Genomic DNA, 15,998 nt, shown 5'->3' with positions numbered 1-15,998 from the left:
GTGTAAGTTGTGCCTGGTTAGCAAATTCCACTTGTGTATGAAGCTGGAGATGGGCAAAGCTAATATAGGGGTTTACTGGAAGGAGTGAGAGGCTGGTAGGGTGAGGGTGGGCAGCAAGAATGTGGGGGGTAGAGCTGGGGTTTGGAGATGGTCTTCCACTTACTGTCACCAAACCTGGTAACTCAGCACCCAGTGTCTGGGGCGGCATCACCAGCCATTGTGCTAGTGCAGTGTCAGGGGTTCCTCTGGCCCAGCTTTGACGCTGTGTTTTGCACACTTCTGCCTGTGTGCAAAGGTCAGAAGTCTAAGTGGGCATCTCTTTGAGAAACCTCTGTAATGAATGTGTGAGCAGGAATTCCTTTCATGTCCTCATTGCCCATCCCGCGGCCCAGAGAAGGAGACTGGCACGTCGGGGACGAGACCTCCTCAGCCCTGCCGTGTGCTCTGGCCCCTCGAGTCACCATCTGTTTGAAATGGAACTGAAAGACCAAAGGCTGCCCTCTCACTGGGTGGGGTGTCCTTTCAGCACAGTGGGGGCTCCTTGGCGGGGGGGGGCCGCACGTCGGGGTCGGGCGCTAGTGCTCAGCACCGAAGCCATGAGCCTTGCAGCAGAGGTAGGCCTCTAGTTCTCTGAAGAATGCCCAGGGAGCCCCAGGGAGACCGTTGCTCGAGGGACGGATGGCAGACACAGCCTGTGGGCTTCACAAGCCCATCCCTCTGCAGCAGGTGAGCCAGAGGCCGGGTGGAGGGCCTGGCTGGCCTCACAGTGGTGGCTCTGTCCCGTGCTCCCCGTGGGACCGGGGGCCTTACTGGCTCTGGGCCTGCCCTGACCCGTCGGGGAGTGGATGGCGACCTGCAGCTGTTCTGCAGGCTCTCCAGGTTGTTCGCTGAACTAGCGGAAACACCTTTTCCCCGCTTGTCCAGGCAGCATTGCCTACTGAGAAGAACACTTGCCTGGGAGCCAGGTGCACCCGGCCTTAGGGCAGTCACTTTAGACCCCTTCCAGCCCCCAGTTTAGAACTGAGTGGGCCCCCATCCAGAGGAGAGGGGAGGAGAAGCGGCCACACTCGCCCCTTGGATGCTGTGGCCCCGTCCTGGTGGGAGTCCCCGCTGGCCCTGTGTGCTTGGAGCGAAGTCAGGAAGGGGTGGGGACGGCCTTTGCTGGTCTCAGCACCGTCCGTCTGGGCCCCACCTGAGTGATCAGCGGCCCGTGAGGGAGGGGCAGGCTGCCTGGGGGACGTGGTGCTTCTCCCCACAGCCCTGGGAGCCGTCCGCACCCTCTGCCGGCCTCCCCAGCCCTGCCCTGGCTCCTGGCCTCCTCCAGCCCTGTCTGCACTAAGCCGGCCCTTTCTCTCTGCAGCCCTTGCTAGAGTCTCCATGGCTGCTGGCTGCTGGCTAAGGGAGCCGGGCTGCCCCCACGCTGCCCCCTCCTAGCCCCGTGCAGGCCTTTCCATCCCTCTGTTACGCTGAGCACAACTGTGGTCCCTTCATCAAAAGATTCAGACTGAGCCCTGCAGCCGCTCTGCCTGCAAGCCAGTCGCCATGGCAACCAGCATCCCCTCCTTCCGGGGAGAGAAGATGGAGAAGATGGCTGTTCTCAGGGAGGGCTTGTTAGTCCTCGCCAGTCTCCGCCAGCCAGCCTGCTGTGTCCAGGCCCCTCCTTCCTGTCAGCTTTAGGAACCTCCATGCGTGGGACCAACGGTCCCTCAGCCGTTAGCTTTCAGGTTCACTTTACCTGAGGAGGACAGGCAGGAGGAAGTGAATCCAAATGAATTCAGACTCTTTTCTACCTTAAAATTGGATTTCATGGGGAACGGCTATCTGCTGCCCGCAGGTAAACAAGGACGTGCGTGAGCACAGGGGTGTGAGACCCTGTGCACCGTATTCTCAGCAGGGTGGGATGGCAGAGCGTGAGGTCGTCGAATAACGATTAGGTGCAGGTAGCTGAGGGCGCTGCCCGGCACAGAGAGCGGCATTTCAGAGGAGTGCCTGACTGCAGGGTGGCGGCGTTTGGTGCTGTCTCCCATTGTGGGAAAGGGGTGGGGTGGTCCTACAGTCATGCTGTAGGGTGAGCACTGGTACCCCTGCTTCAGAATCCGTGTGGGGGTCACACCGACTCCACAGAGACTAAGTGGTGGCTTGGGGGATTGGCAGAGTCCTGGAATGGCAGGATTCCCTCTGAACACAGCCTCGGGGGGACTTCTGGCTGATACCCGAGAGTAACTGGCTGGCTGCCATCGCTGTGAACCCCAGAAGTGCTGCTGTCTGGAACAGGACCTTAGTCTTCTCAGGGGGTCAGAAACGTGTATGGCACAGGTCACTCCCAGCCTCCCGGGGGACTCGCACTTTGATGGGGGACAGTGTTCCCCAGGGAATGGTCAAACTGTGCCCACTGCTGGCTTTGGCACAGGGAGCCTTGGGCTGTGTGGTGCTGAGTCCTCAGACACCCCCCTCCCCTCACTCAGTCCCAGCCTGAGCCAAGGGACCCCCTGTCTTGAATGGGAGCTCTGCATCTCATTCTCAGAAACCGAATGTGTTTAAACCAGACTTTTGTCTTTCCAGCTTCTCTGCAGGTGGATATTGTCCCCAGCCAAGGGGAGATCAGCGTCGGGGAGTCCAAGTTCTTCTTATGCCAAGGCAAGTGCCATGTGCCCGCTGTGTTCTAGAACCCCCCCCCCCGCCCCCAGCAAAGCAGGAGGAGCAGGCCCGCAGACGCCGGGACCACCCATCCCCCAGCCTGGGAGGCTCCTGGCGCTGCTTTGCTCCAGCGCCAGTAGGACGGCCTGAGCCCAGGCAAGCTCTCAGGGCTTCTTTTTCCCCGCACACGGCGGCCCCAGCCTACGGCGTGTGTCACCCGGACTTCCGCCTGGGATGGAGGACGCCTGGAGTTTTCTCAGGAGAGTCAGCATGACTCACAGAGTAGAAATCACCCCAGGCCTGCTCTGCATGTGTCCAGAATTCTGTAAAAGGCGTGGACAACAGTGTCAGCTCAGAGATCATGCTCCAGTGGGTCAGCGTAAGGCTTAGTTCTCAGAGCTCCCCTGAACAAGAAACTCCAAGGTCTAAGCCTGGAACCAAGCTGAGAACTGGACCTCTTTGCTGTGAGGGCACACCTAGGTTCTGCAGGTCTGTCCTGGACGGCCCTGTCATGTGCCTCGGCTCCCCCCATCCCTGAGCTCTGGAGTGGTCAGATCTGCATCCTTGCTTTTTATGTAGAAAATATGCCTCATTCCACAGCTCAGATAATTATCATGACGTGCCCTGCAAAGGAAAAGGCTTCATTCACATTATGCTATGGATTCTCTAACTGTGACATGGCTGGAATTTGGAGCACAGGAGAACCAGGAAAAGGCTGGGCGAGGTGTAAACATTTAGGCAGGTTTCTGCAGGGAGGGGCCTTTAAATGCGGCCATGGTTTGCACTGCATGCAGTGGCCTGTGGCCGCGGGAAGTGTCGCCCCAGCCGCGCCCTCATTGCAGCCATCTGAGTGATCGGGAGATGCCGCAGAGCCCGCAGCGCTCCTTGAAGGCAGCAGTGTTCATTGAACACATGACGGGCCCGAAAGGCTCTTCATCTCTATACCGAGCATCTGTGCAGGGCCGGGAGGGGGGCCGGGAGGGTCCCGGGAGGTTGCTGTGTGAAGAGGCGGGGCAGAGCCTCATCTGTGGGAGCCGAGGGCCGTGTGCCAGCTCGGTGTCGGGCACAGCCAAGCCGGCCATCGGCCCCCTCGGTGCCTGGGAAAGGACACCTGAGCCGTCCCGGCCACCCTCTCTGCAGCATCTAAGGAGGTGAACATGTGTGTTTGAGGCACGGGCACTGAAACGACAGCTGTGCCAGTACGTGCAGCCAGGGGCTCTAATAAAAGCGGTGGAATCCACGCTCCTGAGCCAACCAGTGTCTTGTTGGTGCCCAGGGGACCATAATCTAAGCCCTCAAAACGCGCTGATCGGCTGGCTCAGACCAGCTAGGCCCCTGAGCTCAGATCCCCTGCGTACCAGCCCCCGGGGCCCCCCGTCCTGTGAGGCCACAAGCTGCCAGCTTAGTGCCTGGTACACGGTAGGTCCTCACAAGCATCCGCTCCCTCCCCTCGTGGAGGATGGGGCCACTCTGCCGAGCCCGGCCCAAGTGGTGGTCAAGTTCTTTGCACTGTAGCTGGTGCTGCATGTGGACCCCGTTCCATTCCGACGTGAGCAGCCATCCCTCCCAGGCCACCAGGCCTGATGATTGCTGTTCATGAGCCCTTCCTGGGTCCCTGCTGTCACCCTGGGGGGCGTTGCCTTTTCAACCTCAGTGGTTTGAAGAATCTCTTCCTCCTCAGTGGCAGGAGATGCCAAAGATAAAGACATCTCCTGGTTCTCCCCAAACGGAGAGAAGCTCACCCCGAACCAGCAGCGGATCTCGGTGGTGTGGAATGATGACTCATCATCCACGCTCACCATCTACAACGCCGACATCGACGACGCAGGCATCTACAAGTGCGTGGTCACCAGCGACGATGGCAGTGAGTCAGAGGCCACGGTCAACGTGAAGATCTTCCGTAAGTCTCTCCTTCCTGTTTGTACTTCCTGTCCTGCCCTCCCGGCCAGGAAGGCGCATGGGCAGTGGACGAGGGTGGGGACAGAGGGCAGTTGCAGACTGGCTGAGGGCCTGACGGCACCCTTCTCCCCTGCCCCCACACCCACCAGTCTTTTCTGAATTGAGCTGAGAGCTCCAGCATGTCCCCAAACAACTGTGGGCCAACTCAGCACTCACTACCCTGGTCCACGCTTGTCACAGCACCCACGACTGGCCTCCATTCTCTAAAATCTGACTCACACGGTTCCCAGAGAGTAGTCACGTTCTCCTGTCCCTTCCCCAAGTGTTCACCGACTTGTGCAGTTCAGATTTTCCCCTGCTGCTTCACTGTCCCCTGCTGGTAGTGGAGTCTAAAGGCTGGGCAGGGGTGGGAATTGTTACCTGGACACTCTGAACACTGTGCAGAGTGGGCAGTTCCTGTGGACACCGGACCCCAGTGTGGAGGTGGCATCTCACTACCTGTCGCCATGCATCCGTCCCACTGGCCGTTGTACCGGTGGGTGATAGCTAATGGAAAGTATTGATTGCCACAGAATTTATTGCCATTAAGCCTGCTTTTCTATGGTTCCGTTCTTCAAAATTCTCTCTGCTACAAGAAGGTTAGGGCTGGAGTGGGAGACAGAAAAGGGGGCTGTGACTCCTTTGGGTAGAGCAGGTGGTCCCCCCACTCGTTCTGCCTGTGCGTCGCTTCACTGGCCCCATCCCCGGCAGGGGACCCTTGGTGGAGACACACCTTTCCCTCCAAAGACCCTTTTCTGCACAAAGCGTGGTAAATGGAGCCTCAGTGACTAGACACTGACATGTCTCCCACATGTGCCAGCTGCTCCACTGACACCTCTGGCCGCTCGCCGGGTGAGACCCTCTCTTGGACTGTATGTATAACGGACGGCCCGGAACTCAAATTCAGGAGGCATGGTGCCAGTGGGAGGGCATCTCTGAGAGAGAACCAGCTGCTTCCCCTCACTCTTCTCTCGCTCATTTTCTAGAGAAACTCATGTTCAAGAACGCGCCGACGCCACAGGAGTTCAGGGAGGGGGACGATGCCGTGGTTGTGTGCGATGTGGTCAGCTCCCTGCCCCCCACCATCATCTGGAAACACAAAGGCCGAGATGTCGTCCTGAAAAAAGATGGTGAGACCTGAGCTTCCCAGCAGCTGCCTTCTCCCCAGGCTGCCACATGCCCCCGGGTTCCCGCCCCTGCCAGCCTCCGGGGCATCCCAGCCTAAGCTCAGATTCCAGTGCCCAAACCGTCCGCCGTTTCCAGGTCCCGGGTGGGCGTGCATCTGCACGCCAAAGAAAAAGACAGATTTCCAACTGACTATTCGTGGCTCTGTGTCAGAGCCGGGGACGCCCGGTCTTAGGTCGGCTTAAAGCCCCGCCCCGTCAGACCGAGACTAGACCCGAAAGGCTCGGCATCCTGCCTGCAGGTACCAGAGTTCTCCGACAGGTCTGTGGACGAATCTGCCTCTTGTGTCTTCTAGTGCGATTCATAGTCCTGTCCAACAACTACCTGCAGATCCGGGGCATCAAGAAAACAGATGAGGGTGCTTACCGCTGTGAGGGCAGGATCCTGGCGCGGGGGGAGATCAACTTCAAGGACATCCAGGTCATCGTGAACGGTGAGGGGACATGTTTGTCCTGCATCGCTGCCACCTTTTCTCCCCGCTGACGCGGATCCTGTCCTGACTCGCTCATCCATCTCGGCAGAATCCCCCTCACTCCCTTAGCCTCTGGCTTGTTGTTGTGATTTTTTTTTTACATACACTGGCCTTTTGGGTTTCCCTCCACTATGGGAACTTTTTATAAAGTCCTTGGGTGCCCCCCGGTCGCCCTGCAGCCCTGGAAACCCCCCCCCCCTGCTTACTGACAAGCTCTCCCTCGTCCTGCACTGGCCTTTGCCGCTCCTGTGAATCATGAAGTCAGTCCCCTCGTTCAATGTTCAAAGAAAAGAATATAATCAATTCAGGCCTCAGAACAGTCGGAATCATGGTCCGTGGGCTTATTAATCTTAATTTGCAGTGTCAAATAAACACACCCATGGAATCGATCTGACATTTACGAGATGTTTACAGGAAATTATAATGTCAGTACTAAGAAAATAAGTAAATCATGGTTGAATGTTTGGCTGTCGCTCCGTCCTTCTTGCCAGACTCCCCTCCTCGCATCCTTTGGTAAAAACAGTTTGTGCGGAGAGTTGTTTGTGACAGTCCCAGAGAAATGTCACGCTGGTGAGCTGATGCGTTGCAAAGCGGTGTTAACCATTTAATCACCCGCAGCAGGCATTTCCAACTTCCTCCAGTAACCAGAGCCCCCTTTTGAGTGTCAGACTCAACCAGCCGTGGTACTTGTAAGTTTAGTAAGTAAGCACTGACTGGGAAAACTGATGACAAATAGCAACTACAAATTGAATTCCATTTTAAAATGAATAAAACTTATTCATAGAGCTTCTAAACCTATATTACTGAAAACAGTATTATTATATATGGTTATACACACAGCAGAGTTATGTAGTGTTGAAAACACTAGGGCGTGAGTTATTTATCCAGTTTCAGTGATCATGTGTACGCTCCTGAATTTAGGTGCCTTACACTAACTCTGCAGCTGCCCAGGACCCTGGGCTGCCACCCTCTGACCTGGGGTCCCCTGGAAGTGCCTCTTCTCCAGGCCATTGGGCCTCCCCAGTTGACCAGCCACCCTGACAGCCCTCCTTCCCTGCAGTGCCGCCCACCGTCCAGGCCCGGCAGAGCGCAGTGAATGCCACCGCCAGCCTTGGCCAGTCCGTCACCCTGGCATGTGATGCTGAAGGCTTCCCAGAGCCCACCATGAGCTGGACCAAGTAAGAACCTGGCTGGGGCCTTGTATCCCGGACTAGCAGAGGAGGGGACAGCATAGGGCCTGCTCTGTGTTGGTGTCTAGGAGGAGGTACGGGCTACATGCAGATCAGCTCCATCTGCCGGTGGGCTCCTCCCGTAAGGCTGCCCTGCCTTGTGTGTCAGATCCCTTCGTTTCCGGTTGATGGAGCAGAACCCGGGGCATGGCCTTGGAGGCCCTCTTGGGAATTCTTGTGGGTGCGGGTCACAGCCCTTGGACAGACCAGAGATCTAGGGAGAGGAATCTAGTGGAAGGGTTGGTGGGGGGGCCGTGAGGAAGTACAACTTGGCATCCTAACTTCCTGTGAAGACTGAATCTTTCCCAAAGGCTCAGTCTGCATTTTACAGAAATTAAAAACAGACATCTTACTTCTGTGGTCAAAGTCAGGGTGCCTTTCCCTTGTGCTCCTGCAGGGATGGGGAGCAGATAGAGAGCGAGGAGGCCGAGAAGTATGTCTTCAGCGACGACAGCTCCGAGCTGACCATCAGAAAGGTGGATAAGGGTGACGAGGCCGAGTATGTGTGCATCGCCGAGAACAAGGCTGGGGAGCAGGACGCGTCCATCCACCTCAAAGTCTTCGGTGAGTGCCGCGAGGGCAGTGTCGCTGTTGTGCCGCAGCGACTCTTACCCAACACGCTCCGTCTGGCAGCGAGACCCCAGGGGTCCACTCCGCCTGGAGTCCATCCCCAAGTCGACCACTTCTTTCCAGCCCCACCCCCGAGCCCTAGTCCAAGCCATCCTCCTCACTGGCCAGGGAGACAGCCTCCTTCCTACCTGGTCTCCCTGCCCACACTGGTTCCCTTCGGCCTCTCCTGCCCGCAGTAGCCAGAGGGACCTGACTCCCCTGTGGAGAATCTCCCCATGGCTCCCTGCACAGCCAGAATAAAAATCCAGGCTGCAGGACCAAACCTGAACTTAGCCCCTGCCTTCCTACCGAGCCTCACCTTTCTCCACTTTGCTCCTGGACTGTGCGACCCCTCAGGCCTCCTTTCTGCGCCTCAGTCACACCAAGCCTGTTCCCTGTCTCGGGGACGTCACACTGGATGTTTCTTTGCTCAGGGACGCCTCTGAGCTGCCCCCTCTCACCACCGTTCAGATCTCAGCTCAGCCGGCCTTCCCAGGGGGCCCTTCCTTGCTGCACCAGCGAACGCAGCCCCCCCATCACCATGACCACCCACCCCCACGAACCCCTCCCGTCAATCTCACTGTGCCCTTCACGTATGTGTGTGGACTCCAGGGTGCTGGAGCTCTGGCTGCCTGATTAGTTGCTTTGTCTCTGGCATGGCCAATAGGGCCAGACTCATAACAGGCCCATTGTAAATATTAGCAGCCAACTGCTGGGCTGCCCCTCTCTCCCTTTGCTGCTTCCCCTAGTCTGTAATGCTGGCCATGAGAAGAGACCCCGCATCTCTACTCAATCTGGTCTTCAGAAACTCGGTGAACTTCATTCGTTTAGAACTGAAATGTATATTGACCTGACCTTGAAGAAAGGATATGGCAGAGAAATATTTAATGTAGTCACTTCTCCACTCTTTTCTGCTCATCCTTCAAAATAATCCAGATATGCTGGCCCACTGCAGATGGGCTTCAAGAGCACAGATGCTGGAGGGACAGCTCTGGCGGGTGCAGCCACGGGTGGTTCCAGTGTCCACTGGGGAGCCTACAAAGCTGGACCTTTGTGTTCAGCCTGATTGGAAGAACTGACCTATGTTGTGAACACAGACCTTTGACATTCAAGCACTTACATGCAATTGGACCTGCTAATCACAGAGGAATCCTATTTATTTATTAATGGTGACTCTGTTTAGAAACAGTGTATCAGTTTGGTTCAAATGACTGTCTGCACTTGAGAGTGAAAACCACGCTTCCTGGAACAAATTCCTCACAGTCGTGTCTGTGAGTCAGGTGGTTCTTCCTGGCCACTCTGATTTTAAGTCTTTCCACGCTCTAGAGAACCAGACGCAATGGTTAACGTGTGCGTTCATGTAACAAATGCTTCCTGAGCACCGTCGTGGCTGGTACAGAGCTGAGCAAGAGAGGACGCTCTGACCCTGAGGAGCACAGAGAGGGAGATAAACATACGAGCATATAAATTACAATAGATGATGTCAGTGAACAACATCGGCATGCCCACTGTGGGCGCAGCCATTGCCAAGGTCACAGAGATGAGTGACATGCACTCTGTTCTCATCGGTGGGCTCACAGGCGAACATAAGTGGCTGGCACTGACATCGTTAATGACAGTCCATTATGACGACTTCATAATAGCGATGTGTACAGTGTTTCATGTGAAAAGAAAATCTCTGGTCCCACATGACGTGTTCACAAATGATGTCTGTCTCACACACAGCATTCCCAGATGAGGAAGGGTGGATGTGCATTTTGGGCCACATAAGTGTACATGTAGGAGAGCATGTGCTGGATGTGGGCTCCTAGGGATGGGGACCCACAGATAGACCCCTGGCTCCTAGAACAGTGCCTGACACATAATAGGTGCCAGTATTTGAATAAATGGAGGAATAGCAATTAGTCTTAGATGAACAAAATATAATGTGTGTGGTGTGGAGATGAGCCTGGAAGTGTGTGATCGTCACTTGTCTCAAGAAACCGTTAGACGTTAGCCCCGTAGGGTCACAACAGCACCACCCGACACGAAGTGAGTCCCGTGGTGTGCCAAGCACTGTGTGTAGTACCATCCAGGAGCTGGCTTTCTTAATCTTCATGGTACCCTACAAATGAGGGCACAGAGCACAGACAGGCAGGTACCCTGCCCAGGGAGCCAGGAGGCAGCCCCAGGGGCTGGCTCTTGTCCCTTCCCCGCGTCAGCAGTGGTGCTTCCTGCTTCCAGGCTGACACACACCACATGGAGGACCAGCAGCCCTGAGATCAGTGTGCCCGACCCTCACCACCGTGGACAACATGGCTTCTTATACAAGGGCACTCACTCCACCATGTGGTCGAGGACAGAGCTTGGCTTCTCTTCCGGCCTCTGGTGGTGATGGCTGCCCGAGAAGGAAGTGTGGGTAGTGGGTCAGGAGCCATGTGGGGCCAGTGTGGGCATTTGGGTAAGGGCTAGGGAAGGAGGGAACGAGGCAGGGAAGGCAGGATGCAGGGATGGCGGCAAGGCAGGCCTCACTTCCCCCCACCCCCTCGGCCCTGCGTCCTCCCAGCAGAACATGCACACACACGCTGTCTACCACCACACCGTCCGCCCCAAGACGGCAGCTGGGGATGTATGGCGGGCAGCCCAGTAGAGCCACACTCCTGCAGATCAGAGGCTCACAGGACTGGGTCCCACCCAGCCCTCACCCAAACGGAGCAGCGTCCCGTGTGGTGCCCAGAAGAGAGGCCGCTCAGCCTCCCTGAACGTCCCTGTACCTCGCGTACGCCCCCCTCGCCCTGTCCATCTCCTGCTCTTCAACCCCGCTCTCTGCACCTCCTCCTGCCCCCCCACTGGACTGGTAGTAGGTGAGACAGGGCTACTTCCCTCTCCCTGTCTCTCCCCCACCCTTTCCGGTTGGCCTCTGGGGCCAGCGCTGCGGGGAGAGATGGGCCAGGTGCCCCGGCCGAGTCTGCAGCACTGAGGTAGAGGAGCCACAGACCCTGCAGCTTGGGTCGTGAAGAGGCGCTCGGAGCTCCTGTGGCTTCAAGAAGGGGAGGCACTTCATATGTCGGGGCATAACTAAATCAGAAGTTGCACATTCTAGCATGCGTGGCCCTCATTATCAGCCAGGAGCTCTCTGTACCTTCCTGTACACTTGGCAGTGAACTTCCATTGCTCCTCTCCCCACAGGCCCCTCTGAAGAAGTGTTTTTGTCTCCACATGCTCTCACTGTGCTCGCACAGATGCTCTTGAGGCCTCCTGCTGCTGAGCACGGACGCAGGCCCACCCGCAGGCAGAAACTGCTCAGCTGACCCCTTAGGACCAAAGCAGCCCTTATGAGTCAGAAGAAAGGAGGGCACACCTGGTCACAGGCAGCATCTCCATTCAGGGAAGCCGCACTCTGGAGCCCTCCTTGGGCCAGGCTTGCAGCAGCCTGGGTCAAGTGACAGTAGACAGGCTGGCCCTTAGTGGCAGACGCAGAGCCATGGACGTGCCAGAAGAGAGCAGGCACACTTGGAAAGCACAAGGACAGCAGTGCTCACAGAAGGGTCCCCGGGGGGAGGTGCAGGGGACAGTCCGGGGCATTACGTCCCGCAGCAGCAGGTGGGGAAAGGCCAGGTCCAAAGGCAAGGGCCTGCATCAGAGGGCAGTTCGATGGTGCAGGTACCATGTACAGGGTCAGCCTGGAAAGCTGCCTCTAGGTGCCAGTTCGCAGAGGGAGTGACCCCGCCCTGTCACCATTTGCCCAGTGTGCTCCTCTTTCTAGTGGAGCTGTTCAGAGCGCCCATTTGCACTCAAGAGTGCCCTGATTTGGGCACAGATCATACTGACAGCCTATTTCCAAGGTTGCTGTCCAAGCTCTCGGTTGGATCTGACAAGAGCCCAGCTCCTCGTGAGAACAAATCCTTTCCTCCTCACCCTCCACGGGCTGTGCAAGGCCAGCGCTGTTAGGGGGCCTTTAATAAGGACACACTGCCCTTTTCTAAGGACATATGGTGCACGCTTTGTGACCTTGGACGTGGAGCCGCCAGACGGGAACTAGTGGGCGCTTACTGCCCAGTCCCCTTTGACCTGGTGCCAGGACAAAGCGCTGCGCGTTGGGTGGTCCGCAGTCACTGTCTGCAGTGCAGCGCCCACTAGGTTTCAGGAAGCCTAGGAATCCCGCCTCCCGACTAGCCTCTGGTCCCCAGAGGACGTGCTCGGTTTAGTGAGGTCGGCTGCAACTTCACCCTGTAAAGCCTCCTGTTCAAGGGCACATCGTACCCGCCCCTCCCCGGATGAGTCATGGCTGCCTCGAGGGCCCTGCCTGTCAAGATAGACACAGAGCCCGCCTGCCAGGCAACCCCCCTCGTAAGGGCTCTGTCAGTTCGATCTGTGATCATCTGGCCACTCTGGACTGAGGTGGGCCCGTGTGCGGCTGTCAAGCAAGGACAGGCTGTCGGTTCAGACTAACTTCAGAAGAATATTTGAACTAAATGGGTAATATTATATAGAAGCAGATACTTGCTACAGAGATGCACGGCTCCCTCGCTGTTTTCTGTTTATTAAAGCTTATTCCAGGGCCTCAGCTTCAAGGATGTGCCCAGGCATATACTGATTAGCCTACTAGGGTTACTGTGTGAATTTGAATATAAAGGAAATGCAGTTCTTTCAAAAGTTGCCCATAATCCTAATTTGTTTATTTATTGTTTATCTGGCCTTTTCCTCCATTAGTGAAATAAGTCACACTTGTGCAGTTTTATCTCTTGTCTTCTATGAAAGGTTTGGCAATTTCGGAGTATAATTGTTGTAAACTGGGAAAAGTCAGTTTTCCCTAATGCTTTTACATTTAACTCCACTTTCGTGCTTGTTTTCCTGCATTTCCCAAAACATTTGGGAAATGAGCTCATCCCGACTCATCTCCCTCCCGTCCCAAGCTGCTGGCCACATTCCCTGAGCTAATGTACACCTCTCATAGGCATGAGGAATCTCAGAGTCACCTGGACACCTCGTGCCCGCTTTTGTCTCTTGCCCACTACCTGCCCTCTGTTCACTTGCCTCTTCCTGTAAAATCTGCTTCTAGCATCTCTCTTGAAGCTCCTGTGTCTCTTCAGGACTGTATCACGTCGTATCTGGGTCACTGCCAGAGCTTCAAATTGGTTTCCCCCCAAGGTTTCCTCCTTCCTAAATCATCTTGAATTTTTCCCAGATTACCCTTCTTCAGATACAAAAGATCATTTCACTGCTCGGCTCAGACACTGTCAGTGAGCCTCCACCAGCCACCAGATAGAATCCAGGCAGGAGCTTTACCCAGGCGTGGAGACTCCCTGTGCTCTGATGCCCAGAGACCCGGCTCGGGCCACGCTGCTCTCTGCCCAGCGCTCTCTTCACACGGTCTTGTAGGCCTGGAATGACTCGTGAAATCTCGCGTCCCAGCCTGGCGCTGTCTCATGGAGCCCGGCTCCCTCTGATCCAGGCCACCGGTGTCACCACCCCTGCTACTGCAGAGGGTGCTGTGTTGTCATGCCTGCCTCACTGCGAGCTCCCCGTGGCTCACCCCTTATTCCCTGCACCACTTAGAACGGGCCTTGTACTTAACAAGCAGTGTGCTTTGTGGAATGGGTACTATCAGAGCCCAAGCTGAGGAAACTAAAAAACCAGATAAACTCAAAGGAATGTTTTGTCTTTTCAGCAAAACCCAAAATCACTTACGTAGAGAACCAGACGGCCATGGAGCTGGAGGAACAAGTTACCCTCACCTGCGAAGCCTCGGGAGACCCCATCCCCTCCATCACCTGGAGGACGTCTACCCGAAACATCAGCAGCGAAGAAAAGGTACAGTGTCACCTGCGAGTGTCAGGGCCCTGGAGTGCAGGCTCAAAGCAGACAGAGTCGGCCCCATGCCCAGTTCTCTGCGGTGTGCCAGACACGGGCCGTGGCCTCCCTCCTCCAGCCTGCCTGGGTGTGGCCTGCCGGGCATCCACTTGGAAGGAAGGGGCACAGTTCCTTAGATCTGCTGGGGAGAGCCATTGGTGGGCGTGGCCAGCTAGCCATCCTGGTGGAAGGGACAGTGACTCCGACCCCGGGGTCCCAGGGCTGCGGTGGGTGAGGAGTACCGCGCATGCTCGTCCTCTCGGGCACGAGGGAGCGCCCCCTGGAGACAGCCGGGGTCGGGGGGCCTGTCCGTCTTCCCCTGGGTCTTGTGCTCATGCTGCCCACGCACCGCACACACGAGCTTGCCTGCCTGTGTCTGCCTGTGTTCTCGGTCACGACTGGGTTTCATTTTGTTCTCAAGGCAAAAATAATTAGCAGCCTCTACGCGATGATGATTGCAATGGGTTCTGCAATGCTCCCTGCGGGTTTACGAACACCGTAGCAGCCTTCCTGGGAAGGCAAACAGCCAGGAGGGTTGGCTTTAAAGCGCATGGATTTATAGGCCATCAGAAAGCTATCTTTATTATTGACAATATATGAAAATGAGGTGACCCCACGTCATGCAGCCCTTTGCTCTCAAGTGGGCCAGAAGCAGGAGGAGGAGCTTGGCTCTAAAGCAGCTGGAACCCTCTGACGGCATTCTGCAGCCTCATCTCATGCGATCCGTCACGACGGGCTTCGTCCTAGCTGGCTGAAGCTCTGTCCCCTGTTGAGGACTAAGAGCTGTGGCCTTAAAGAGTATTTGTAGTGGATTGCTTATTGACCAGAATGTCAAAAGTGATAGATCTTCACTCTTCTGCCTACCTAAAGGAAATCCCTGGAGAGGGTGAACTCAAAACTGGAAAGGACAGCTTGAAATACCAGAGCCAAATTTGGGATTTGCATTCGAGGACCCGATTTCTGTCCCACCAATGGAAAACAAAACTGAGTCAAAGGGAACTGAAATTGCTGTTGCAAAAAAAACATTATTTTTTGCAAGTTGTACCTCCAGAGTTGAATTCAGCCTGACCAGAACTCAACTGAGGAACTGCTAAGTATTTTTGAAACTCACATATGCTGTTTGGTATCGTGAAGACCAGCTGGGTTAAGAAATGTGGTGTTTACTTGGATCGGATAGTTTATCAACACTGGAATTGAACCCTCAGCAGAGACTTCAGCCCCTGTCATGTGTGCTCCGTGGATTGAATGTACATTCCAGGGCTTAAACCACAGGGATGCTACCTGGCAGATTTTTCTGCATTAGGCCTGAAAATAGATTTGTCCAGAATGACCCAGTGTATAACTTTGACCTACAGTGAAGGACAGAAATAATACCTACCCTAGATGAATGATGCTGTTAGAATCAGTGTCTTTTCTGGGAACAGCTCAATAGCCAAGGTAGACCAGTAGGATTATTAAGATTTGTGCCTCCCCAGGCTCTTTAATAGGTTGGCACCTCTGGCTTGTATCTGCAAACTCATTTTTACAGAATGAGAACAAATAACCAGGCAGTGATACACGCTCAGACTTCCTAAATACTGAACCTAAAGGTGCCAGCAGAGACCACCTCAAGCCAGGTGGGCTGCCTGAGGCCCAGGTGTCAGGGCAGATCATTTGCCTCAACCCAAGGTCGCTGTTTGGGCCCAGCCACGTAGGTTGTATTGTGGCTTTTTACTCTGGACTGCCTTCAGGGTCACTTAAGTGCTGTTTCAGGAACTTGCATGCGTCAGGGTCAGCACAGGTCAGACCACCAGCGATGTGACGAGTCAGCACATCTGCTGCAGGGGAACCCTGTACTGAAAAGGCAACATTGCTATTAATTATCTGTTGACCTCAAAGAGGCATGATGTCCATCTTGTATGGTGGACAGCTAATAATATAAGAGAACAAAGGTGGGCCCCTCATGGGCGGGTCAGACTCCGGGTAACAAATCTCACTTCACTTTGCTGCTCTGTGCGTTCTCCCGACGTGAAGCTGCTCTGTACAGCATTCGTATTGAGACCATTAGTCACTGAATCGCAGGAGTGGAAGGAAACGGTGCTCCCTTTAATACCAGG

The 15,998-nt window shown here is 55.5% G+C and overlaps 1 protein-coding gene across 31 annotated transcripts in view; it reads left to right on the top strand.

The window, feature by feature from the left end:
- Nucleotides 1-15,998, top strand: part of NCAM1 (neural cell adhesion molecule 1) — a 265,834-nt gene that overhangs the window by 201,693 nt on the left and 48,143 nt on the right. For all 31 annotated transcript variants that reach the window (XM_073239799.1, XM_073239787.1, XM_073239798.1 and 28 more), the window contains exons 2-8: nucleotides 2,563-2,637; nucleotides 4,319-4,537; nucleotides 5,562-5,705; nucleotides 6,056-6,193; nucleotides 7,293-7,410; nucleotides 7,859-8,025; nucleotides 13,721-13,863. In XM_073239799.1, coding sequence (XP_073095900.1) covers nucleotides 2,563-2,637; nucleotides 4,319-4,537; nucleotides 5,562-5,705; nucleotides 6,056-6,193; nucleotides 7,293-7,410; nucleotides 7,859-8,025; nucleotides 13,721-13,863 — 1,004 coding nt within the window. The remainder of the gene's footprint in view (nucleotides 1-2,562; nucleotides 2,638-4,318; nucleotides 4,538-5,561; nucleotides 5,706-6,055; nucleotides 6,194-7,292; nucleotides 7,411-7,858; nucleotides 8,026-13,720; nucleotides 13,864-15,998) is intronic.

This window comes from Manis javanica, chromosome 6, assembly GCF_040802235.1.
Source record: "Manis javanica isolate MJ-LG chromosome 6, MJ_LKY, whole genome shotgun sequence".
Lineage (NCBI taxonomy): Eukaryota > Metazoa > Chordata > Mammalia > Pholidota > Manidae > Manis > Manis javanica.
Note: the sequence above shows the minus strand (reverse complement) of the source record. Positions and strands in the feature narration are given on the sequence as shown.